The sequence below is a fragment of the Lynx rufus genome, unplaced genomic scaffold (assembly GCF_022079265.1).
Source record: "Lynx rufus isolate CCGP_SWC_20201006 ecotype Redwood Valley unplaced genomic scaffold, mLynRuf1.p SCAF_1, whole genome shotgun sequence".
NCBI classification, from domain to species: Eukaryota; Metazoa; Chordata; class Mammalia; order Carnivora; family Felidae; genus Lynx; species Lynx rufus.
The window spans coordinates 105775821-105803370 of record NW_025814823.1 but is presented as its reverse complement, the minus strand read 5'-3'; the positions used below and the strand labels follow the sequence as shown (position 1 = coordinate 105803370).

General features: G+C 40.0%; 1 protein-coding gene and 1 pseudogene across 1 annotated transcript in view; one reads left to right on the top strand and one right to left on the bottom strand.

Annotated features, from left to right (window-relative positions):
* Positions 1–27550, top strand: part of FBN2 (fibrillin 2) — a 256875-nt gene that overhangs the window by 189361 nt on the left and 39964 nt on the right. The window contains exons 30-44 of the mRNA XM_047094456.1: positions 143–268; positions 588–713; positions 2279–2401; positions 5072–5194; positions 6868–6993; positions 12199–12321; positions 12871–12993; positions 18579–18740; positions 19721–19789; positions 20229–20354; positions 22623–22748; positions 23379–23531; positions 25860–25928; positions 26808–26933; positions 27116–27241. Of these exons, the coding sequence (XP_046950412.1) occupies positions 143–268; positions 588–713; positions 2279–2401; positions 5072–5194; positions 6868–6993; positions 12199–12321; positions 12871–12993; positions 18579–18740; positions 19721–19789; positions 20229–20354; positions 22623–22748; positions 23379–23531; positions 25860–25928; positions 26808–26933; positions 27116–27241 (1827 nt within the window). The remainder of the gene's footprint in view (positions 1–142; positions 269–587; positions 714–2278; positions 2402–5071; positions 5195–6867; positions 6994–12198; positions 12322–12870; positions 12994–18578; positions 18741–19720; positions 19790–20228; positions 20355–22622; positions 22749–23378; positions 23532–25859; positions 25929–26807; positions 26934–27115; positions 27242–27550) is intronic.
* Positions 21174–21473, bottom strand: LOC124522865 (U6 snRNA-associated Sm-like protein LSm3; annotated as a pseudogene).

The following is a 27550-nucleotide window of genomic DNA, read 5'->3' as shown; positions in this document are numbered from 1 at the left end:
GAGGCTTTGTACAGCTCATTGATTTTATCTTACAAATCTCACTCCAGGCACTTTGACTGGATCTGGATGGGGAAAAAAATATATACGCGAGCTTAATAAAAGTCTTTCTTGTTTTTATTTAATGCCAATTTTCTGTCATCAGATATTGACGAATGTGAAAATAATCCTGATATCTGTGATGGGGGGCAGTGTACCAACATTCCTGGAGAGTATCGCTGTCTCTGCTATGATGGCTTCATGGCTTCAATGGACATGAAAACATGCATTGGTGGGTACCATAAAAATGGGATAAATCCCATGCACACATTTGCATGCACACACGTGCACATTTGTGCACACACAAACATGTGAGGGAACAGTTTTTTCAGTTATTTTAAAATTCAAGCCACCATATTTACAAGATGTGAAAGCTGAAATGGAAGAATTATTTGGAAATAATTTTAGAAAATAATACTGTGTCTTGCACATAGATTACATTTTAGCTTTTATCTCTATATTTCAATATTACACTCTTCAGTATAAAAGAGAGCTTTTGAATTCCTCGGATGAACAAATACTAACCGAAGTACTGAAAATACGTTTTCTAGATGTGAATGAGTGTGAGTTGAACTCAAACATCTGCATGTTTGGGGAGTGTGAGAACACCAAGGGATCCTTCATTTGCCACTGTCAGCTGGGTTATTCCGTGAAGAAGGGGACCACAGGATGCACAGGTAGGTCTCAAACTTATACCCTCTTGTCCTCTGGCTCCTCCTGTTTGAGAGGCCAACTTGACCATCATTTGTCCCTTTGCGTCTGTTGCACCATGACGGCACTAGGTCATGACTGGGTCGTGAGCACCTGCCCCAGGGCATGTGTGATGATGGGTTTGTGTCCTCTCTGGTCACACACGAAGTGGGGGTGTGGGCCTGCATTCTAGTCCCGAGCATCGCCCACATGGCTGTTTGCTCTTGCAGCATCATTCAGTTTCATAGGAGGAGTGTGGCCCAGACACTTGTCAGGACATAGCACCACGGACCATCCCAGTCGCTTGTTTTTGCAATTCTTCTAACTGGACAAAAATTCGTGTGGATTTCTGGTTACACCCTTCTCCTTCCTTCCTTCTGCACTATCCTTTCCTCTCTTTTTACCTCTTCTCTTTCTGTTTGCTTTTGCCCTCTCTTCCCTTAGCCCCAGTTGACTTTCCCTCTTCTCTTTTCATTTTCTGTCTTTGCTCACCTCATGCACTTTATCTCTTGCTTCCTTTCTCTGTTAAATATGTTTTGGCCTTCTGCATAAAATGGGCGAGGAAATCCCAAGTCAGTGCTTTGGACTAGGCCTTCCTCATTGTTCAGTTTAAGACCCTCGTCAGGCATTTTGCTCAAGGCAGGTGGTGGGTGGCTTGGACTGCAGCCTGGCTCTTAAGCTGACACCTCCAGGAACAGGTGAGCGAGGAAGACGGGGTGCTCTGGGTGTTCAGTGCTATGAAGGTCGATGCAAAGCCAATAGTTCTGTGTGTGTGTGTGTGTGTATTTACATGTGTGATTTCAGCATCTACAACATGTAATCATTGAGCTGGATAGAAAAGATTATTCTTTCTATTCTAGAAAGCTCTGAAGAACCAAAGCTACAGAGTTTATACACACAAATGTGTGTGTACACATGCATAATATGTAGACATTTATTTGTATGTATACATGTGTATGCGTGTGTATATACATACTGTTTATTTTCCGGATGGAATCTCCAGTGAATATTTTCACATATTTGCAAATAAATAGATGAATACACACTAAAATGATAATTTTCAAAAACTCTATACTATACTGTATTGATTCTAAAAACAACAGGAATGCACTATTATTTTAAAAGTCAGGCTTCTTTTAATCTTTATGAAACACATGTAACAAATATGAATAGGAAACAGTAGGAGAGTCTCACTTTGGAAATACGATTTCTCCTGACATCTGTAACCATGCCTTCTGCATGGACTTTATTGTCTGGGCCCAGGCAGTGACGTGGAGAGGGCCTGACACACATATCTGCCTGGGGGCAGTATCCCTGTCTTACCAGAAAATGGCTCTAGGAAAAGACCTCTTTGACTTGGACCATGAACTTCCGAATCTTGTTGGAGGCTACAAAAATTAAAAGTAAAAATGATGTTAATGTTTATTTTTTTCTGTATAGTTTTAGCTATTTCCGTATTGACTTTAAAATGTTACCTGTGCAGAATTATACTTGGAAGTAGAATTAATTAGCCTTGTGTTTAATCTTCATCGTATTAACTGTCGCTTCTCAGATGTGGACGAGTGTGAAATTGGTGCCCACAACTGTGACATGCATGCCTCCTGTCTCAACGTCCCGGGAAGCTTCAGGTGTAGCTGCAGAGAAGGCTGGGTTGGAAATGGCATCAAATGTATTGGTGAGTTTGCAAACGTGAACATGCTTTGCTAAGGCACGCAATTCTTAGAGGCTCTTCTTTGCATGGTTGTTAGCCCACATACTGGTATAGGGGCATACTCTTCCTTTCCTGTGTTCTCTTGAAAATTCAAAGACTATCTTCAGTTGTAAGGTAATTCCTGCCTAAGAGTTTCTTTTATCCTTGGAATAAATTATCAAGCCACAGCAGTCTGCCTTGGCACTCTGCTTTTTAATGTGTTGTTGTTCGGTAAAAATTCTGTGACGTGTAGCCAGAAATCCAAACAGATGGATGATGAAAAACGACTAATATGTTTTTCTAGTCTCAGAGAGCAATCAGTGAGACTTAGAACCCAGGGAAATACACGAAGGAAAGGAAAAGGTTTTATCAGATAACCTAAGTCTCTCTCTGCTGAATACCACCTTCTTAACAGAAAAGAGAATTCTTCTTCCAGAGAAAGCAAAAAGGTTTGCTGGATTCTCGGAGATCTGATTCAAAGAATCAGAGGAGATTGGAGAAGCATTTGCTGTTCTCTAGGTTTTATCAGGGCTGAACTGGAATCTGATAAGCCTTTTGTAGCTGTGAGGCAGGGGGCTGGATGTCACCCTTGGTGTCGCACAAAGGACAGCTTCACATGCCCGGAGTTTGACATGCCTTCACAACAAGGCATTTTTCCAACTGGCTAGAATTACCCAGGTCGACTTAAGATAGAAAATAAAACAAGCTGAACTGACCTCCCCAGGATTACTCCTTAAAACCTTAGAATTCCACAGTAAGCCTTAGATCTGTTAACAGTAACATCCACTAATTTGAATATACTGTCTTAGCCATTCAGTTGTTTTATACTTGCCAAATGTTTATGAACTGACTATGGAGGTAAATGATCACACCTTCCGAATAACTGTGGTAAGTAACATTCTGTGATGGCATCATTCACTTCACTTGCTACCCACTCCTAGTCCAGCCATCACCCTGTCATTATTTGGACAGTCTTTCAGCCATATCCCCATGCCTGTTTTCTAGCCCCATTGGCTACTGGCTCTCTCTCTTGTAGCCTCCATATTTTGTGCTTGTCCGTCCATCACTCTGGCCAACTATTGCAAAATACAGAAGATTTAACTGCTACTTCTACTCCAGAATATCATCCAAATTCATTATCTTCTTTCCATCTCCATCTCAGTCATCCCCCTACCCTCCCTTCCTCTGTCTCTGTCTGTCTGTCTGTCTCTCTCCTGGATGCCAAAAGAACCTGTTCTTATGTCTGCTCATTCATTCACTTGCTGGGTCCGTAATCCATTCTCCACATAGTAGCCAGAAAGACCTTATAAACCATGGATATGATCTCTTTAAAATTGTCATTTTTTTTAAGTTTTTATTTATTTATTTTGAGAGACAGAGAAAGAGAGAGAGAGAGAAAGCAGGGGAGGGGCAGAGAGAAAGAGGGAGGTAGAGAATTCCAGGCAGGCTCAACGCTGTCAGCACAGAACCTGACACAGGGCTTAAACTCACGAACTGAGAGATCATGACCTGAGCCCAAACCAAGAGTCACTCAATTGACTGAGCCACCCGCCTCTCCAATTGTCATTTAATCATTGAATTTAGGACAAACTCTGGCTTCCTTCCCGTGGTTTACAGGACCCTACAGCATCTTCCCCGTACCTCTCGAGCTTCATCTTCCATCAGCCTAGCTCCTGCCTTGTGCTTTGTCACTCTGGCTTCCTTTCTCTAATTTTTTTTTAATCACATTAAGTTCTTTTCCTCCTCAGCATCTTTATAAGTGCTGTTCCCTTTGTAAGGAATACTTTTCCCTACTTCTGTGCAGCAGGCTGACTCTGACTCATCATTCAGGCCTGAAGTTAACCAAAAACTCTTCAATGGGACCTTCTTTGTTCCTACAATACAAATTAGATGCCCCTTTTATTTTCTCCTTGCACTTTGTAACATTTCTTCGTGTCACCTAGAACATATTTAATGTAATTTAATTTCCTGTGTCTGTTGTTTCTTAATGTTTATGTATTTTGAGAGAGAAGGAGAGAATGTGTGCACACGTGAGTGGGGGAGGGGCAGAGAGAGAGGGAGAGAGAGAGAATCCCAAGTAAGTAGGCTCTGCACTGTCAGCACAGAGCTCAGTGCAGGGTTCAGTCTCACAAACTGTGAGATGGTGACCTAGCCGAAATGGAGAGTCGGATGATTAACTGTAGCATTTGTCATTTCTACTAGACTAGGCTCCGTGAGATCAAGAATCTGACCTTCGTTTCCTCATCTGTAAAAGGAACTGGAAAACTCTATGCTAATTTTCCCACTCGAAATTCAGTAATTGAGTTTAGAAATTGACCTGTTTTTCATGATAAAGAAGCCAGCGATCACGTCTGTCCCCAGTGGAGTCCGAGAGAAATCTAGCACTGGTTTTCCTTTTAGCCATTAAAATTCTAGCTTATTGGGTATCTCACAAATACTTTTATTAGTCATTTTAGCCTCTGTTTGTAGAACAAACATTTTGGATTGTGGGTCTGAGCTCTTAGAGAATTAGAACTGTGACCTTCCAGGTAAGCAAAAACAAATCACATGTGTCCACTTTACATTTAAATTAAGACGAGTGAAAATCGTTGCGCGTGTTTAGACGTTTCAGTTGCATTTCTGAACTCTCTTGCTCTGTTCCCTTGGCACACGCAGATCTGGACGAATGTTCGAACGGAACCCACCAGTGTAGCATCAATGCTCAGTGTGTTAACACCCCAGGCTCCTACCGATGTGCCTGCTCTGAAGGGTTCACTGGAGACGGCTTTACCTGTTCAGGTGGGTAAGAATCGTGAGGTGGGTCCTGGCAGAATTTTCATGGAACGTTCCATAAGCTTGCCATATTTGAAGGAAAGTATAGTTAAAGGGGGCCGAAATTCCCTGTCTGTTTTTACATCTGACATACAGGTGAATGTGTGTCTTTGTCTTACACTTCACACCAAGACCAGAACAGTTTTTCGATAATTCCGTTTATTATTGTCATATACTATTAATGATTATTAATTTATTGTAGTCATCAATTTACACAGTAGTCAGAAATCCAAGCTGTCTCTGAATCCGACTCCTTGGAATCAGATTTCACCTGTCCTGCTTACTGTTTTTGTCGCAGTAAGTAAATCATGGAACCTGTGTGGCCTTAATTTCCCCATTTTCAAACAGCTGCAGTAACCATAATAGGACCATTGTTTTTTGTTTTTTGTTTTTCGCTAAATGAATGACATGTGGGAAAACTGTTCAGCATCTTAAGATACAGCATTAAGTCCAGCCAGTGACGGCTGTTTCACATGCTTGTCAGAATCTCCGATCGTATTGAAAGGAAGAAATGAAGTTAACACAAGTCAAGGATTTAGAAAAACACCTCGTAAGAGCTCAGTAAACATTACCTGCTGTTTAGCTGCTGTTCATTATGGATCCCTTGAGAATATAGCACCCACTTAAACTCCTGTGAATGACTGCTTTGTCTTGATGGACATAAAGTAGGAGACAGGTTTGCGGACATCAGTGTTCCTCAGCTGAATGTCAGTGCACACTTTAAGCCCCATGTTAAAAGACTTCTAGCTTTTTTCTTGTTTCTGATTATCGACATTAAGAACACAGACTTATCATTTTCCGTTGCTTTAAGAAAACATGCTTATGTAATCTTTAAGGCTTTAATCCTTTAAACCTTGGCTTATTGCATCTTTCTGAACATTTCTCTGCACCGGGGGATGAAGGAAAGGGCCTGGCCTTGGTGTCAGGGTCGGGGACAGATTGGCTCCCCGGGGCTCCCACCCTGCGGCTGGCCTCTCCTAGCCTCAGGTTATTCCTCTTCTGACCTGCATAGAATTGGCGTACTGAAGGAAAGCATGTGAGGCAGGCAGCCAGCAGCTACCTGCCAGATACGAGGCCCTCGGTCAACATTGCTTTCTGCCCTGCCCCCCTTTTTCCATTTTACAGAATTAAATAAATTGGCTTTCAGGTCTATGAATAATGTCCATTTACATAATTAAGACAGAAGTATTGAATATAATCGTGGTGACAAGAAAGACACTGTCCTCGTGCTACTTGAACAGCCCTTCTGTGCTTGAAACATACTTGATCTAGTGGAAAAACCAAGTTCATTTACTTGAAAATATAATGTTAGAATAGATACCACTTCAGGGTTCATTTCAATGTTCTTGGTCATCTGTCAGTGATGTCGGTGTCATACTGATGCATCACGTTGGCATTAGAGGGAACTGAGACAGATCTGGGCCACACCTGCCTCCTTCCTGTTAAAGATGTGGTGATTGAATGTTAGAGTGTAGGTTCAGCAGCTCTGTTATCAAGTCTTACCCTTGTTTAGGTGAATGTGATTAAGTGTCCTCTCCTGTTAACGAGCACCTGCTGAAGCCAGCAAAACGGACTTAGCCGGGAAAAACCATGTCAAGACCTCGGGAACATAATAGAGCTGTAATTTGCTTCTCCCACAGATGTTGATGAGTGTGCAGAAAACATAAATCTCTGTGAAAACGGACAGTGCCTCAACGTCCCGGGTGCATATCGCTGCGAGTGTGAGATGGGCTTCACTCCAGCCTCCGACAGCAGGTCCTGCCAAGGTGGGTCACTGTGATTCCAACTCATTTCCAAGTTGGATCAACTACAGCACATGAAACCGCAGAAAGGGCTGGAGTGGGCCCCACCTGGAAGCAGAATACACAGCACATGCTGCACATATAAAAGTCATTCGTTTAAGCATGGATTATTTTGCCGAATGAATAATGATGAAGGCGGCTTTCATCTCTTATGAAGTTTTCCTGGCCAAGAGCCAACACTTGGAAGTTTGGCTAGTTCCTTTTTTTTTCTTTTTAACCATTTCTTTTTTTTTTTTATTACTAAATGAATGACATGTGGAAAAACTATTCAGCTTTTTAAAAATATGATCTATCTACCCCAGTCACTGCTATTTAATGTTTGTCAAAACCTCAGTAGCTCCTTTTGGGCATTTACCTTCATGTTTCGGTCTGCTGTCTGTATGTCTGGGACTGGAAGGTCTCCTCAGGGATGCCTCAAGGCCCGCACCTTTTGTCTGAGAGCAACATGTCCTTCCCCTCAGTGATGACATCATCCCCCTTTCCTAGAAATGAGACTGGGGACTAGTGTGATCGCTCTCCAAGAAAAAGAATTTGGATTTTCTCTTAAATTAGAGGCTTAAATTAGTTCACTGTATGTATAGTTTTGGGCTGTCACTGTGTTCTTTTGGAGTACATGAAAATACACGTGAGGAGAGGAAGAAGATGAAAAACAATGAGTGAATCAGAAGGCTTAGGAAAATTAGCGATTGGTAGAAAACGCTTAACAAAGTAACTCAGGCTAAGTGCTGGGCAAAGATTATAAAAGGAAACCAGATTACAGTTTTTCACTACATTCGTGTCTAATCAAATGACCAGAAATAGCAAATACACACACACACACACACACACACACACACCCCTCACCAGTAGCAACCAAACAAAACCCAATTATACCATCTAGAAATGGCTCAATTAGAGCCTGTTTCTGCCTCACTACCCGAAGTGGTGCTAAGGAAAGAAGGTGTGCCTAAAAGGTCACTGCATTTTCCATAAATGTCCACCAATTTTCAGAGACTCGGAACAAGAGAACGAAGACTACCCCCTGGGGAAGATCGTACAAACTGAAAGCATTCATGCTTCCGTGTTGACCTGTTAGATTGAGCAGAGTCTAATGCATTTCATACAAGGTCACTGTAGATTGAGTCCCCCCCCCCCCCCCCCCCCCGCCCAGTCCTGGTTTCTTGTAAGTACCAAAGCCAATTAGTAGAAAATGTGAGTCAGTGTGGTTCTGGGATTACATGATGTATTGCTCACCTCCACTTGACAAGAGTTGGTGGGAAAAGGAACAAGTGAGCAGTAGCCAGATACTTTGCTAACAGAAATTTTCAAAAATTAATTCTTTGTGTGTAATAATTTCCTCCTTCATAATTCTTGTCCTTTATCTGTGGCCTTCGCCCTTTCAGACCTTCCCTGAGGTGAGGCTGGACACTGTGTATTTACTGCACTTCCCTCACGTGTTGGTTTTTCACAGTCTATCATTGCTAGGGAGGGAAATGCCAGCTGCCAGGGCAAGGAGAGTGGCTCACAAGGAGTTCATCTTCGGTGACACCCTGCTCCTCTTTGCTAAACGCCAGGTTTTGAGATCCCAAAAATGTTATTCCATGGTTCTGCCTGTTTCTCCTTGAAGTTGTCTTATCCCTGTCTCTAACATCTGTCTCATCTGCACAGTTTCTCCCGAATTCAGTAATTTAATTTATTCAGGTCTTCTTATTTGATTATAAATATATGCCGCTCTGAAGTGACCCTCTGATCACTATTTTCTCCTCAGCATCTACTTCTCACCACAGAACAATTCCCAGTCTCAGAATTTCTGTAGAGTCCAAGCACTTGGTGCAGTTGGCTCTTTCTCAATATACTCCACCAAAATGGGAGAATATAAAACCTGGAGAAAGCTCCTCAGGAACAGCTTAGGATTCTGTCAATGGAGTAAACATGGATGTACACCATTTGGTATCGTGTGTGAAGACAGAGCAGAGGCCAGGTTCATTAGCAGAGGGCACATAGAGCCCAGGGCAGCTCTTCTCATTTTTGTCCCCACTCCTGTTCCGCCTTAGGAAAGTTTGGGCTAACAGAATAGCAGCTCTAATGAAACTTGTGCCCCAGCCTGTCTTCCAAGTAATGCCCAGATAAAGATGGGGAGGGGATATCAAAATACTCCATCTAAAGTGTATTAGTGTATAAAACTCCTAGAAGAGCTGACCAAGCAGTGCATGCACAGTTTGAAAATACGTGATATGAACTATGCAGGCATCCTGTGGAAGAACAGTGAAAGAACACACAAAAGGTAAAGAACCAACCCAGAGTCGAAGAACACTATCCGGGGAAAGAAAGCACATTTCCCACAGGTGCCTTGTGCCACGGACGACCTTGATACAAACACAAATATGTGTGAACACGTTTGAAGAGATGATGAATTTTTTTTAATGTTCATTTATTTTTGAGAGAGACAGAGTGTGAGCGGGGCGGTGGCGGGTGGGCAGAGGGAAAGGGGGGGACAGAATCTGAAGCAGGCTCCAGGCTCTGAGCTGTCAGTACAGAGCCCAACATGGGGCTAGAATTCACAAACCATGAGATCATGACCTGAGCCAAAGTCAGATGCTCAACCAACTGAGCCACCCAGGCGCCCGACATTCGAAGAGATTATGAAAATAAGAGGAGACAAAAGGAAAGTGCAGAAGTATGGGAAACAAAAGAAGCGGGTACCACCACAGCAAAATTGGAGAACTATTGAATAGAGATGTCAGAGAACAGAAAAGGTTGAGATGAAAGCATAATTACTACTAGCATAGAGAATGGGCAAAAATAGGCGAACAAAAACATAGGAACATGAAAGGAGGAAGACGTTAACGTGATTCGAGAAAAGACCAGGGCCATAAACAAGTGTAATTGGTGTCCAGGAGGTAGAGAGCTCAAAATAAATAGAGAACAGTACCAAACAGCCACACATTTTCTTGAGATGGAAGAAAGGACTTAGCCTTATTACTTTGGTTGACTTAAGTTTTAGAGAAGGATAAGGAACCTTCAGGCTCTAGACAGAGAAGGAAAGTCAGGAACAAAACAGAATCATTCGATACTGAAAGACGTTAGAACAATGTCCACAGAGTTCTGAGGTCACATGTGACTGGAGGATATTCCACGTCAGCAGTCAGTCAGTTATAAAGTCACAGGGCATATTGTCACATAGGAAATTAATGTAGAGAGAAAACACCTGTGAGCCCTCCCTTCTTGGGGGGAAAAACCTTATCAGCAATGCAACACCATCAATTGAGAAATAAATGTAAGAGTTGCAGTGAAAACCTTACTCCATTAAGAATCAATACTAATTACTTTAGGGATTATGGTAAATGCCATAAACATTTAAAAAGTGAAAGTTAAATAACAAAAATGAGTTGGAAGCGAATGCAAATGCTCATTTTCTTACCATTCCTAGCACGGAATCCGTTAATACTGTTTAGAAACTATATTTGAAATTTAACATAAAGGGAAAAGAGGATCAATTTTTAGTGTGTTTCAACAATTCTTAACACTGGAAAGTATTTGAGGAACTGTCGAGATACGTACAAATTGATTTTATGCATAGAAACTCAGCTTCAGTCTGTGAATATGCATAGAGAAGTATTTGGAATAATATTGATCAATCATAATTCTGGGTGGATGGATTTCTGAGTGATTTTCTGCTTTTGCTGCTTTATTTTCTGTGTTGTTTCTGTCCTCCCGATTTGCTACTAGAACTTTTCTGTATTGTTGACATTTGAGTATGCTTTAATTTTAAAAAAAGGCAGTTCTCTAAAATACCTTATTTTTCACTTGGGTAAATGTAAGTATCACACAATTATTACATTAGTTAAATGAAAGTTATTTCTAATAAAGGTCATTTAAAAGTCAAATGAATCTGAAGAGGGCTGACAATACAATTCCATTTTCATTTCTAGAGGAACACAGTTCAGTTATCAACTAGTTAAATGAGTCTTTTTTATTCATTTGTGTAAAGAGAGTAACTTTGTTTATAGCCTCAACACAAGAAAAGACACATTTATACGCCATTTGGTCTTTACAAATTTTTTAACATGTATTTTGAGATGGTACACACACCGGAGAGCATGAGTGCACAGGTGGGGGAGGGGCAGAGAAAGGGAGACAGGATTCAAAGCAGGCTCCATTCCTTGTGCACAGAGCCCAGTGTGGGGCTCCAACTCACGAACTGTGAGATCACGAACTGAGCCAACACCAAGAGTCGGCTGCTTAACCAGCTGAGCCACCCAGGTGCCCCTATATGTCAGTTGATCTTTTAAACACAGTATGAACAAAACTTGAAATCTAATATAGTTAAAACTTACCATTTTTTAACTATCAGGAATGACCAGCAGACCTTTTTTAACTTAAGGTCTGTCTCTCGACCTCATATTAGCATGACTGGTCTAGTCTAGCCTAGAATGACATACCTCATTTGCGTACAAAAATGTCCAACCTTTTCCTAGGAGTAGAAATACAGAATATTTCTACAGCTGTACACACACATACATGCCTTCATTTTCATATGAATGAGGAAGGGTGACTTCTTTTTTGACTTTGAGTTAAAGCTTCATGGAAGAGTTTCATAAATTTATGACTTCAATGGAGACATTTTAATGAAATTTGTGAGAATGTAGGACAATGGATGATCTTAATACAGTCTATTAGAAAAAAAATATTTCCCTGGCTAACACTGAGTTTATGATAACAGATTAGATGACAGGATAATAAAAGTTTTTAAGAAGTTAAACTTGAATACTTTAAATGATATCTTTAAATTTAAAATATTATGTTATATACTTTGTATGTTGTGGATGTTTATAAAACATCTCTGTATTAAATTATTAAAATGTTGGAATTTGTTTTTATGTTTAATTTTTTACAATCCTTTGATATGTTTGTATGTAGTTTATTTTTATGACTCAGGCCAACTCTTCTTTTTTAAGTATATTATAACCCAAGATAGCTAAAATGCTCAGTAAAATAAAATATTTCTTTTTGGTCTTGGTTCCATAGATAAACATTAGTCGTTGGCCATTTATGTGGTCTACCGAGTCAAAAAACAGAAAATTTTTTACTGCAAAACAGCATCTGGGGAGATAGAAAAATTTATTAACATTATGTACATTAAATCAAAATGTCTTTGTAAATGAGAGACTACTGTTTTTTTATCTTCAGATATTGATGAATGCTCCTTCCAAAATATTTGTGTGTTTGGAACATGTAATAATTTGCCTGGAATGTTTCATTGTATCTGTGATGATGGTTATGAATTGGACAGAACCGGAGGAAACTGTACAGGTACTGCAAGCTAAGGGCTTGATTGTGTTCGGATTAGTTGAGATGAATGTTTTGTGCTAAGTATACAAACTCCTGAAGTTTCTGCTTAGCTTTCTATATACCTTGTGTTACGCAGCTTTTGGAAAAAGAAATTTACATTATGACACATTTATTTTTAACTATGGAATTGATACATTTTTAATATAAGCAACTTAATATTAAATATCTGACATGAAACTAGGAAACTTTCTTTGTATAAATGTGTGTATGTATATACATATACATATGTAATTTTAGTTAAGCAGATGGTAATGTGTTTTTTCTTCTTCAGAATTCCAATATTTAATTATTATTCAAGATATTAAGATATTAAATGATACTGTTATGAATATCGTGTGGTTGGTATCACATGTTGTAGGTATATACAAGGATTTGATCTGTATTTCATTGTGCTGAGGCTTTCCCAAAGATCTTTAATAATTTGCAATGATTCCATGAAATTCTTTGAAATAGAAGCATGCACAGAGAAAGTAAAGATGCTAATGTGGACATTTTAAATGGTTTTCCTAGATATTGATGAATGTGCAGATCCCATAAACTGCGTCAACGGCCTGTGTGTCAACACTCCTGGTCGCTACGAGTGTAACTGCCCCCCTGATTTCCAGCTGAACCCCACTGGTGTGGGTTGTGTTGGTAAGTGAAGGAGATACGAAACAAACAGAATTATACAGAGTTAAATACTCAGACTTTCTTGGTAGTGCACTGTGATGAGTACTTGCTACAATTATTTGAAAACAAAAGAGTCCATTAAGAAACTCCAGGTTACCAATAGATAAGGTCACTTTTGTCGTGTTTATCTTCCAGTAGTATTTTTAAAACAGGAATTTTTGAGCTACCTGCTCCAACCTCCTCCTGCTTTCACAGACTTGAGAACCAGGACCCCAGGAGGTGCAATAACTTCCTTGGGATCTCAGGGCTTGGAAGGGCAGAGCTGAGGCAGTGTTGAGAGTTGCCTGGCTCCCTGTCCAGTGCATTAGCCAGGACAAAGGGCAGAGTCATTGGAATCTCTGTTTCTCCTTCCCATGAGAAGGGCCATGAAAGGAAATAAATGAAGTGAAGAGAAGAGAGGAGTTGGAGCTGGATGTCATGAGCACCACCACTGGAGTAAAGCAGGTTGAAGGGAAGGAAGGAAGGCAGTCACGAAGGTTTCTGAGTCTCTCATCAACTTTCCTGACGTCTCTGATCAGAAGATAATTGTCCACCTTTTGCTGCCTGCTCTATTTCAGCATCTCAGTGAACATTTACCTAGAGGAGTAAATGACCTGGGGAATTGCCTGAGAGAATACCAAAGAAAAAGGCTAAGTCCTTGCTTTAGTAGAAGTCTACCTGCTGTTTTCAGTGTCCAATGATTATACATAATCATTTAGTTATGATTTATGGATACCCCAAGTTCTGACATTTTAATTCAAAGTCATTCATTTAATAAATATTGAGTGCCTCTATTCCAGCTGCTAGAACTACAACACGAACAGAGTGAGCACGTTCTCTGCTCTCGTGTTAATGTCCTTGTGCCAGGGAGACAGATAAAAGCAGAAGCACTTCCTGACACTGGTGGCTGTTGGAGAAGAAGGGTTGTGTTATGTTGGGATGGGGCAGATCCATGAAGGAAGGAGCAAGCCAGTTGCAGCTTGGAGAGGAGAAGCCTCCGAAGGACAGGAACAGCTGGTGCACAGGGCTGTGGGAGGGCAGTGCTGGCATTGGAGACATAGCAGCAAAGGTGTATATAGTAAGAGGAGGGTGAGTGGGGATGAGCGTGGGCACAGTTTCAGGACAGGAGTCAGAGAAGGAGCAATAGCCCAGATCACAAAGTGGCTCTCATCCCTAGCTGCAGAGTAACATCCCATTTGGAACCTTAAAAATATGACGATGGTGCTCCATGCCCAGAAATTGAGTCACTGGGGACTCAGTATCGCTTAAAAGCTTTGTTGGAACAAAGGCTATGAACAGGCAACTGATAAAAGGAGAACTCCAGGGGTGCCTGGGTGGCTCAGTGGGTCAGGTGTCTGACTCTTGATTTCAGCTTAGATCATGATCTCACAGATCATGGGTTCGAGCCCTGCTTTGGACTCCACACTGACAGCACAGAGCATGCCTGGGATTCTCTGTCTCCCTCTCTCCCTCCCTCCCTCCCTCCCTCCTCTCTTTGCCCCCCTCCTCTCTCTCTCTCTCTCTCTCTCTCTCTCTCTCTCTCAAAAATAAATAAACTTAAAAAGAGAGGGCTTCAAAAGTGAACAAACATAAGCAAATGCCCAAAACCATTAGTAATAAGAAAAAAAATCAAAACAATTATATAACTCTAACTTGGTAAGACTGGCAAAACTTCGGAAACTTGGATAATATAAAGTGTTGGCAGGAACATGGACCTTAAGGAGCCTTCTGTTCTACTGTTAGAAGTAGAGACCAAGGTATCCTTGCAGAGAATTTTTTTGAATAACAGCACCCAGATTAACCCTCCAGATATAATCAACTTAGATTTTAATTTTGTTTTTAGAGCAGTTTCTAACTCTTTGTATGGATTGATGCTTCATGGCCTTATTTTTTTTCTTAGAGGTCTTCCAAAGAACAGAGACTCATTCTGTCTCACAAGTACCATAATGGTCCATTGGACCCTCTTGTAAGTCTAAGATACATTATGAGATATTAGTGATCTTATTTTTCCTTTGTCTTAAAATGTTTTGCCATTTTATTATTTTAGGTTTATTTCATCATTACTCATCAGTTAGGTGCAGTGATGCTTAAAACAAAGATGAATTTACACTAAAGTGATAACCATGCCATCACCTAGAAGGATTGACACAATAGTGAAATAAAACGTCAAACACTCCTCCAATTTTCTTACTGTGTTGCCCAGGGGATGGCATTATCTTTTGAGAAGGTATAAAAGAAAGCTAGAGACACTCTATTTGGAATCTTCTTGAAGCATGTATTGAACACAGTTGAGAGTTGATAAGTGTTTCACTTTATGACAAAGAGAAGAAAATTGAATGTGGAAAATGTTTCCCAACTGTCAGGTGGATCAGTTATGAATACGACACAGATTACAGTCTAGATTCCAAAGGTGATGGTGAAATTGATCATAGAAGCAAAATGCTAGGCTGTGAGTCTTCAGAGGCTCATATCCTAGATGAGATTTTTTTCCAGTTCAGGAATCAAAAGAGTGAGTAATAGATTTTTTTAGATAGAGGAAATATACTATTCTCATGTCTTAGTCAATAGGGAAAACTTCAACATGCCACATTTTACAAGTACCTGAATCATCCAAGGTCCCTATATTCTTTTAGACACCAAGTTTAATTGATTAGGTTCTTAAGGGGACTAACAATGAAGGCAGGTGTTTCAACAAAGGATATTGAAATACGGTATGTAAAAATAAAAATCATTGGATTGACTACTCTAGCTGGTGTTGATAAATCTGAAAATGAAAATGTTTTTATTTGTGGAGCAAAGAAATGAGCTGTCCTTTCCTCATCAAAAAAAGGAGCTGTCCCAGTTTTCAAAAGTGTCTTTAGGCATTGTGTTTTATTTATTTATTTATTTTTTTTTAATTTTTTTTTAACGTTTATTTTTGGGACAGAGAGAGAGCATGAATGGGGGAGGGGCAGAGAGAGAGGGAGACACAGAATCGGAAACAGGCTCCAGGCTCTGAGCCATCAGCCCAGAGCCTGACGCAGGGCTCGAACTCACGGACCGCGAGATCGTGACCTGGCTGAAGTCGGACGCTTAACCGACTGCGCCACCCAGGCGCCCCTAGGCATTGTGTTTTAAATGATGCAAGGAAAAGAAGAACAAGAAGTAATGATAAGCTAGAAGCTATTACAGATGTGTTTGAAATGTGGAATCAGTTTTTTACAAAATGGATTTGTTACAGGTTCATGCATGGCAGCCAGTGGGCAGTTAGTTGCATTCACAGGACTGTTTCAGGCATACATCTTTCCAAAACCAAGAAAATATGGAATAAAAATTTGAGTTAGGATTAAATTTTTATTAGAATTTCTGGTCAAGTTGTTCCACTGTGCCTTTTTTTCTGTACATTATTTTCAAAGTTACTTGTAGAAAGTTGAAAGATGCTTGGGGCACCTGGTGGCTCAGTCGGTTGGGTGTCTGACTTCAGCTCAGGTCACGATCTCACAGTCTGTGAGTTTGAGCCCCGCATCGGCTCTGTGCTGGCCGCTCGGAGCCTGGAGCCTGCTTCGGATTCTGTGTTTCCCTCTCTCTCTGCCCCTCCCCTGCTCATGCTCTGTCTCTGTCTCAAAAATAAATAAAAACATTAAAAAAGTTTTAAAAAAATTGAAAGATACAGATGGTAAATGACAGTGACTCTGTTCCTGATACTGAAGGCTTAGAATATGGAAACACTGTGAACCAGCAATTTGTGTCCTGGTGCTAGACAGCAACAAAAGTAACTCAGAGGCCCATCCAGAGACCTGGGTAAACATGTTCACTGCCACAGTACTTGTGGTAGCAGGGACCTAGAAACCATTTCTGAAGAGTAGATAGATTTTTTAAAAATGACACTTGAACACCGTAGAGTTGACAGATTGAATGTAATAAAAATGGAATGAGATATGTGACAAAATACCATTTGTGTAAATTTAAGATGTGCTCAAGGAAACAAAAGTACTCCCTTTGCAAGAACTCAGACAAAAAGATACCATTAAACACAGTCAGATGGCTGAGTAGGGGATGTGGAAGGGGAGTGGAAAAGAAGGATAAAAGAGAATGGGAGGGGTGAATGAATGCAAACCTAGTAAGAGCAGAACCATGAGTTAGCTTGTATCTCTGCACCTGATTCAGCAACAACAACAAAATGAGAAAAATAAAAATAAATAATAAGAGGCTGCCCAAGTGACTCTCGTGTGCAGCCAGGGATGAAATCTACATCGTAGACCATGGTAAGGATGTGAGATTATGCTGATTGAGAAGGGGAGCCATCGGAAGTCCTTCTGAAGGGTTACTCTGGGTATGGTGGGGAAAGTGGACCGTCGTTGGGTCAAGGACTGAAATCAAGAGATGACATAGGAGACCTTTGCAGTGGTCCAGGAGCGGCGGTCGTGGCTTGGTTCAAGTTGTAGAGATGGAGGCAGTGGTGAGTAGTCAGACTCCAGACAGATTTTGAAGGTAGAAGTGACAGACTTTAGGGGCACCTGGGTGGCTCAGTCAGTTGGGCATCCGACTTCAGCTCAGGTCGTGATCTCACACATCGGACTCTGTGCTGACAGCTCAGAGCCTGGAGCCTACTTCGGATTCTGTGTCTCCCTCTCTCTCTCTGTCCCTCCCCTGCTCATGCTCTGTCTCTGTGTCTCAAAAATAAATAAAACCATGAAAAAATTAAAAAGAAGTGACAGACTTTATTACTGGGTTGAATAAGAGATGAGTAAGAGTCAAAGTCTGACTCCAAGGTTTAGGGCTTGAGCAACTGAAAAAAATGAGGGACTTGGTGTTTATTGGGGAAGATACGGAGAGGAATAGAGTAGATTTTGTCTGTGGTGGAAGGAATATCAAGAGTTTGATTTTAGATGTGTTAACTTTAACTATTAGCTATCTGAGGTTGAAAAATCAAGGTGGCAGCTGACAGAATGATGTAAGGTTCTAGGACGGGGGGTATTGAAAGAACTGTAAATTTGAGAGTTCTCAGCAAAAACACAGTATTTAAAGTGATGGAACTAATGATCTAGATGATAATTATGGATTAGAAAAAGAGGAAGACTGAGATTCTTTGATGTCTTAAGTATCCTCTCTAAAGTTGTTACTGAGTGTCTTTCCCCAAACTCTCAATGTTCTCTGTGCAAACTAAAATGAAACCAGATAATGGGGAGAAGAAGGAGATGGGGTTATCGACATTTCTTTGATCGGATACGTAGGTTTTGATTGACTTCTCCGGGATTTTATTTCCATTATTGATAAACTTATGATTCATATCAATTGATTATAGCAAAATTTTCTTGCATGCAAACTAGTGAAGATCGAGAAGGTCCCAGTTGAACAATTTCTCACAATTTTGTTTGTCACCGATGTGTATGGATTTCTGAACCTAGGAAAGTCGGTCATAATTTCATTCCTACTATGCAATCTTGAAAAGGTTTAAAGCTAGAGATTGCTTTGTGCTAGAGATTAAAATGAATGTGTGGAATTTGAACTTTGTCATTTGCACGACCTCTCTCTGAAAAGGAATTCTTGCTAAGGCACAGACGGTTTTAAGCTCCTGTGTTGCTCCACAGACAACCGAGTAGGCAACTGCTACCTGAAGTTTGGTCCTCGAGGAGACGGGAGTCTGTCCTGCAACACCGAGATTGGGGTGGGCGTCAGTCGTTCCTCGTGCTGCTGCTCCCTGGGAAAGGCGTGGGGCAACCCCTGTGAGACGTGCCCCCCTGTCAACAGCAGTGAGTATGGAGATGGGGAAGAGGAAGGGAACTGGCGGCTGAAGACTCGTTGCCATTTTATTCTTGTGCTGGGGGTAGGGTCTGTGGCAAGGGATCCGAGTTTGACTTTGGACTGATTTCAGTGATTATGCTGAAAGCAGCCAAGAATGTTTTATATAAAAGGAATTACAGTTGTTCTTTTTTCGTTTTCCATGATATGATAAAAAAAATTTTTTTAACCACAATCCAGTGTGAATGGTGATGTTATCAGTCCTCTGTGGTAATCACAAAGAAAGCCCATTTCTGAGACTATCTCAGAGTTGGTGGTAGTTTGGGTTCCTAGACATGGTGTATTTCTGAGGTCAGTCAAATGATGTCTGACATTGAAATGCCTGTTCTGATAGGGCCACAGATGAAACTTTCGAATTGTTGAGTCTTTCTGGGTTTTGTTTTGTTTTGTTTTTGTTTTTGTTTTTACTAGCAAAAAAAGTTGCGAGATAAATGGTCTGTGCTGAAGTTTTTTTTTCTTCTTTAATCAAAAACAAATGGTTTTAGTTATTCTGTGTATGTAATTTTTGAAGCAGTGACCGTAATTCAAGTAAAATGTAATATACTTTTTTTTTTTTTTTTAATTTTTTTTTTTCACCGTTTATTTATTTTTGGGACAGAGAGAGACAGAGCATGAACGGGGGAGGGGCAGAGAGAGAGGGAGACACAGAATCGGAAACAGGCTCCAGGCTCTGAGCCATCAGCCCAGAGCCCGACGCGGGGCTCGAACTCACGGACCGCGAGATCGTGACCTGGCTGAAGTCGGACGCTTAACCGACTGCGCCACCCAGGCGCCCCTATACTTTTAAAATATATTTGCAAAGGCACTAAGGAAAATACAGCTTACCCCTCTTTGGATGTGTATTTTGAGCCCAGCAACTGAAAGATGCCTCTTCATTGTCTCAGGCACTTGAACCATCGATCTCACCTCTCTTCTCTTCTGTGTTTTATAGCTGAATATTACACCCTGTGTCCCGGAGGAGAGGGCTTCAGACCTAACCCCATCACAATCATCTTAGAAGGTGAGTGCACCTCTCATTGTCACCCAGATTTAAACAAGGTAAAGAGTTTAGAGAAAAGCTGGTAGAAAGGTCAGTGGGGAGCAATCTGAATGAGAATATTTTACAAAATTACAGATGTGCAGTCAGTTACCAGGATGCCGAATTAGCGCTTGTCACTCAGAAAGATACGAGCCATGGCACTGATCTGCCTGCTCTGCAGAGAAGCTGTCTGTCCAGTCATCCCCAGCTTGCTTTGCTCACTCTTCTCAGATTTTAGTACATTTGCACAACAAAGCCAAAAAAAAAAAAACACTCCTGGTCACAAGAAGCCTATCCTCTAAGTATGAATTCACACAGACGCATGGAAGTCTGCGGGTCTTACAGTATTTGAGAGTTCTAAAAGTGACTCTTGTTCTCGATGGTGGTATTTGTTGTGAGTGAGCTGTCTCTCCTTCCACAGATATTGATGAGTGCCAGGAGTTACCAGGTCTCTGCCAAGGTGGAAACTGCATCAACACTTTTGGGAGCTTCCAGTGCGAGTGCCCGCAGGGTTACTACCTCAGCGAGGAAACCCGCATCTGTGAAGGTGAGCTGCATGGACCCTTAAACTTAAGTTAATAGCGCTCTTTAGAATAAAATTACCAGTCAGGCTTGGAGACAAGGGCCCATCCTCAGATTCTGTCGAAGGATCTGTTAGCCTGGTCCATAGCTTTTGTCTTTTCACATCATTGCTGCTCAGTTGGATGATGATAGATAAATTAATTTACAGCTCATTTGCTATAATTTACTATTATTTTTCTCTGAGTGCATGAGTTGAGTATAAATGGCAAAAGCTGGATCAGTATGAAAGCATTCCGTATCAAGTAAGTTATTAGTTCAAATGATGGTAAGAGTTATATTTTATACACAGAAAATAGGTAAGCTTGAAGGCAACTATTAAGTTATTATTTTGCATTAATTTTTAAATGTTAAAAGGCATAGTAAGAAGACATTCAAAGATTATGCTGCTGCCTTTCTTGCTTCGATCTCATCCCTTCTCACATGGCACAGTAATCTTCCTCTCAGGGGCCTGGCTTCTCCCCACGGGACTAGGAGCTTCTTGGTCAGAGGCCCACATCTTGGTTCTCTTGGTAGCTACGAGCTCTGACTTAAGATAGAATCTCCGTGTTTATTTGCAGAATGAATGAATGAGCGCTTCTAAAAATGAACATTAAACATGTAATATAAGTGTTTCCATTATAACCTTTCTTTTTGTCATGGTGATTACATTTACTGAAAGGGTTGGAAAAAAATAAAAATTTCTTAATGTCAGAAATTAGGGGAGTTTCTCTTCTGAATGCCTTTTACATTTAAGGAGGCAGTCCTACAACATCTCCTATATTCCATACACAATAAATGCTTTGTTTCAGCCAACTGTTAATGGAGAGGCAACTAGTGCAACTCCCCGGACCAAGAGCGTTGGAATACTCCGTTTTGTTGACTTATATACCTTGTATGTTTCCTTATCAATTTCTGTAGTAGTCATAGTTTCTTCCACGTCTCCCAATATCATTTTTAAGTGCTGATCATGAGCATGTAATCTGGGTGGGAGTTCTCTTTGGTTTCTCATTTTCATATAAATTCGCTCATCCAGGCTGGGCCTGATGAGACCCAGGGGTTCTTCTACGGTGTTGGTAGTTCATTGCTGGTCCACGTCGTCTGCCATGTTTCAAACCACGTTCCCTCTCCCCCCTCTCACCAGAGTATACGAGTCTCTCCCCGTCTCCAGAAATATGAAAATGCCATAACCTTTGTTTTAGAACGTGTTAGGTGAATGCTTCTGGAAGAAGGATGATTTAATAAAGAGAATAACTAGCATCTGTGATACTTCTGGAATCCGTGAATGGGGTACTCACTTGAAAGGAGCTATAAAGATAAAGGCTCTCCTCAGAATCAGACCTATAAACCCAGAGAACAAGCTGATGTTTTCCAGAAGGCAGGGGAGTGGGAAGATGGGCAAAATTAGGTAAAGAGGAGAAGGAGATACAGGCTTCCAGTTTCAGGATGAAGAGGTCAAGGGAGTTAAAGCCACAGCATAAGGAATACAGTCACTGATATCGTAATAACAGTGTAATGGGACAGATGGTAGCAGTGAACATAGCATAATGTATAAACTTGTCAGATCACTCAGTTGTACAGCTGAAACTGATGTGACACTGTGGGTCACCTATTAAAAAAAAAAGATAAAGGCTTTCCTAACTGCATTCATTTTAAAGTTGGTACTAGTTTAAATGACGTAAGTGAACAGTAAGCTTTAAAGCAGTTCCATTTGAAGAATATGGAATTTCATTTAAAACTTCCACTTAAGGGGTGCCTGGGTGGCTGAGTCAGTTAAGCGTCCGACTTCGGCTCAGGTCATGATCTCACGGTCCGTGAGTTGGAGCCCCGCATCAGGCTCTGTGCTGACAGCTTAGAGCCTGGAGCCTGCTTCAGATTGTGTGTCTCCCTCTCTCTCTGACACTCCCCCATTCATGCTCTGTCTCTGTCTCAAAAATAAATAAACATTAAAAAAAATTCACTTAAAATCTTATTTGAAAAAATAGGAGCATTCACATTATTTTTACCAGTTTAGAACAATGTCTTTTGATCGTCTTTGTTTTTTAACACTGGTGTTTTTTTTTTCTTTGAAAAAGACACACTTTTTGCCATGTAAATACGTATTTGGGGGGTATTTTCAGTACAATTGCCTTAAATTATAATTTTTTAAAAAATACGGATTTGGGGAATCGGCAATATACTTTGCTTAGTAGTTTAAATAATATATATTCATGGAAAAATAACTTCATCAATTAATGGATATTCTTGCCCACTCTAGATATTGATGAGTGTTTTGCACATCCTGGTGTGTGTGGGCCTGGGACCTGCTACAACACGCTGGGCAATTACACCTGCATTTGCCCACCTGAATACATGCAGGTCAATGGAGGCCACAACTGCATGGGTAGGTAATGGTCTCAGAGAATAATTAGGTCACGGTTGTTAGCTTCCCAGCCAGCACTTGTATTTCAGGCACTTGTGTCTCAGAATTATTGTTCAGAAAGGTTGGAAGGTGTTTATGAATGATGAAGTATCTCAAAGTCTTATACACTTCTGACTCTGTATTATGTTTTTGAACTTGGACTATATAGTTACCTTTTAAAAAGCTTAAGTCTGGTATACAACACGTCATCAAATGTTTGGATTTTCTGTTCCTAAATAATTTTTGTTTTCCATTCATGTAAAGTAAACATTATCTTACAAATAATAGATTGTTTAAAATAAAATAGGTATTTAATATATGTTACTTTTAAAATTAAATAAATGCCTTTGAGTAGAGAAACAAATACCTGTTAATTTTTTTCCTAAGAAAATTATAAATGAAATCCCCTGTTTGAAAACAGGAGACGTTAGCTGTTAACCTAGAAGTGATTTAGATTCAACTTAAAGAATTATTTTAAGATAACCTCCAAATGACCGAGGAATATTCTGGAGTTATTAATCAAGAAGGTTTGGTGTCTCCAGGTATGTGGACTCCACTATTAGCTGCCTCCTGCTATGATTGTGACTGGTTGGCTTGTTTTTCTGCTCATAGACATGAGAAAAAGCTTTTGCTACCGGAGCTATAACGGAACCACTTGTGAGAATGAATTGCCTTTTAATGTGACAAAGAGGATGTGCTGCTGCACGTACAATGTGGGCAAAGCGTGGAACAAACCCTGTGAGCCGTGCCCAACACCAGGAACAGGTGAGCACATAGCTCATGCTTCTGCCAGAGGCCAGGCCAGTGACACATACACCTATGTGACCACATAGTAAAAAGCAAACGTGAGCTAAAACCACACGTGTTTAGTTCTGAGAACGTCCAGGAACATCATACAGCCAGTCTCCCAAGCGGCCCTTCTTGGGGCTCAGATACTGATTCCTGGCATATCTTTTGAGGGGAAGTCTGGGGTGTTGAAAACAGGCTCTACTGCTAAACAGCTAAAATTTATAGCCCCGGTCCACTTAAATTCATTATTTTACACTGTACTAGTTGATTATTCATTTATTCATCAAGCAGATATTTATTGAGCAACTATTTGTCATTGTGCTCAACCCGGAAGGTATAATATTTTGATTTAAAAACTTGCAGTAACTTCAAGTCCATTAAATTCATTAAGTATTGTTTTAGTTTCAGTCTTGAAAATATGCAAAAAAAAAAAAAAAAAAGGATTTGACAAGCAAACTGTTCATGAAAGCAGCCTATTGCCAACATGTTGGGCGTTTTTTCCCCAAATGTATCTGAAATTTTTAGGCAGAAAATAAAACTTGTCTTCATGTGGTAAAACTTTTCTCAGAAGCTCAGATTCTTTTGAAAGAAAAACTAAAAGAGAATAGCTACAAGAACCAAAAAAATATCCTAAAACTGTTGCCCATTCAGGCTCTTTTGTGATGTAGGAAGTGGTTACTTTTAATAGTTGTATACTGTTTAGTTTAATAGTTGATACTAAACTTTGAACCAATAGGACAAATAAGAAACAATGATTTTGCATTTGTGGCCAGGTATTGCTTAGGGTATGTATATATTTAAATGTTCCATTTAATATAATGATATAATTAATGTGGGGATGAAATGAAAGGTGAGGAGAAAAATGATGAAGAGTGACCTGTGGAGTCCTTCTCAGCGGCTCTAATTCAGTGGGCAAATGGATGTTCATAACTTGCTTGTCATAGTTTTCCTCCAAAAAACAAACAAACAAAAAAAAACAAATGGAAACATTTTTACAACTCTCTAATTTAAAAACTCCCATCACGAGGTTGAAGATCACTGATTTGGGAAATTAAATACCACTTTTTGTAAGAGGAAGTATAGGGTGAGGCTTAGGTGTAAGAGGACAGGTCTTTATTTATATTGAAGCTCTGCTATTATCTGACCTTCGGCAGATCCTTTTCTCCTTTGTGAAATGGATTCCTCATATATAGAATAGAGATAATAAATTAAAAATGACAGTAACTCACTCAGATGGTTATAGTAAATGAGAGGATGCATATAAATTATAATTGGTGCATTGGCAGGCAGTTAGACACCATTGAATTGAGCATCTATTTATTGTGTGCCCCTGTATGTGATGTGGATACTCAGTGAGTTTTGGTGGATGAAACCTAGAGTTCCTCCTTTGATAGCGCTTGGTAGGTAGTATACAATATGTGTTTTACCTAGTATGGTTTTCAGGAGGTTTACTCACATGTGTCACCATGGGCATCAGAAGCAATCTGATCAGAGTAGAAATGAGAAAATTAAAATTGGGGGGGTGCCAGGGTGGCTCAGTTGGTTAGGCACCCAACTCTTGATTTCGGCTCAGGTCATGATCTCATGGTTTGTAGGTTCCAGGCCCACTAGCAGTGCAGAGCCTGCTTGGGATATTCTCTCTCTCTGCCCCTCCATCTCTGTGTCTCTGTCTCTCTTAAATAAATAAATTAAAAAAAAAAGACATTTAAAAAGGTTAGAATTTTATATTTCTATTAGTTTGGCGGATTATGTGTAGGAATAACTGTTATAGTCTCTGTTTTATTCTATGATGCGTTGTTTCTGATGCCTCAAATTTCATATTTTAACAAGACATTTATGTTTAAAAAAATAAGACAAAATTCATGTCTCATTCATTTCTCATTGTTTGTTTCACACTGTGAGACTGTTTTTTGCACACTTCTGCCTGTGTGCAATTTTTAATTCCTTTTTAAATTCCTAACCTAACCTGGTTTTCTAGTGTGAATAAACTGGACCACTATTAAAGATCTGCATTTCCAAAGAACAGAAGAATTTAAATGCCTAAAGTAGATATTTTGAATCTTGTAATGATTTCCTTCTAACACAAGAGAAGTAAAAAGTTAATGATGAAAACAATGGTAAAGAATGCCTAGATCTACTTCTCGCAGAAGCTGGTACTGTTAGTGAGTAAATATAACTGAAATTAAAATGTATGCTTGTGAGTAATATAAATATATTTGTCAGTGCAAGCAATAGTATGTAAAATGTTACCTGAAATGAGTTTGAGAATTTTAAGAGTGCATTTGTTTCATTTATATTTTAAAGCTGACTTCAAGACCATATGTGGAAATATCCCTGGATTCACCTTTGACATTCACACTGGAAAAGCTGTTGGTAAGTTCTTCCAGATTATGTTTATTTTAATACCTACAGGTAGCATTATTTGAAAGTCTGTTCAGTGTTTTTAAAGTTTAAAGTGCCTTGAAATATAATAATCTGGATTCTGATCTAATATAGTTAGGCAAGAAAGACCTAACATGTTTACAGACTCGACCCAAGTGTTAATAATGGTTTTATCCCATCAGCATAGTCTGGTGATTGAGTTAGGATAGTTCCAGGACTATCTCAAGATTTCATACATTTCAAGCTGAACCCTTAATTTTCCTTTCCGTGAAGACTCTAAACAATCCACTATATTGTAACCTTCAGTCTCTCTTTTCCTTAAGTATATGTTTATGTTTTTGGTGTATTTTTGCAGTGTCCCTTTCTACTGATGTACCTTGGAATTTGCAGAATTATTAATTATCCACATTAATTTTTTCTGAATGTACTTTCTGTTGTTCATTCTGCTTTTCTTCCTCAAAGACTAAGTAAGCAATATAATTTTAAGTCTCCATTATCAATACGTATATAACAAGGTACAGATAATTAAGGACACATAGCTTTCATCATTACATGAGTAGCAGCAGTCAGGGGAGCCCGAAACGTAACTTGAAGTTTGATTCTCTAGGAAGTTTATTTACTACATTGACAGTAAAATCACCTGATATATTGATCAGCTACTTATTTTACCAACACTGTTTAAAGAGAAATAGGCTGTTATATGGCCTTATATGCTTTTGTAAATTCAGATATCATCCATATCAGTGTTAAAATTTATTTTTGTGACACTGTGTGTTCTCATTCCAGCATACCCATAACATTATCAGAGGTTTTTATGATAAATACATTAAGCAGAGCCGTGTATATTTGACCGAATCTGTTCATTTTCAGACATTGATGAATGTAAAGAGATTCCAGGCATTTGTGCCAACGGCGTGTGCATCAACCAGATTGGCAGTTTCCGCTGTGAATGCCCTACGGGCTTCAGTTACAATGACCTGCTCCTGGTCTGTGAAGGTAATCTGAATGATGCATGACCCCCTAGCCAGGAAAGTTTGGTAGACATAAATGATTTTTGGACGGTTTTCCGATTTTTATGGTTTCTTCTACAGTACTAAGAGCGGGTCACCAAACTAGTGAAGCGAATGTCATAGTAATGGAGTGAGGAAGTTCTTTAAATGGAACTGTTGCTCTTTCAGATATCGACGAGTGCAGCAACGGTGATAATCTGTGCCAGCGGAACGCAGACTGCCTCAACAGCCCCGGGAGTTACCGCTGCGAATGTGCCGCGGGCTTCAAACTGTCCCCCAACGGAGCCTGCGTAGGTGAGAGAGAGACCGACTCTTTGCCCAGCATTCTGTGTTCCCTGCACTAAGCAGTTGTCCGTGCTTTCCTACCAAAAAATATTTTTGGAGATAACTTTGAAATGATTTCCTAAGTAAATCTTTTCATTCATATTGAACTATTTTGCCATATATTTTAGTCTTTTGTTTGTTTGTTTGTTTTTGGTTAGGTAAAAGAAATCTCTTCAATTGGATTTTCTAAAGATTAGACCTAAAATGAAATAGTATCCCTGAGATACCCATCACCGTGTAAGAATGGCCTAATTTTTTTTTAAGTCTTGGAGAGTTTAA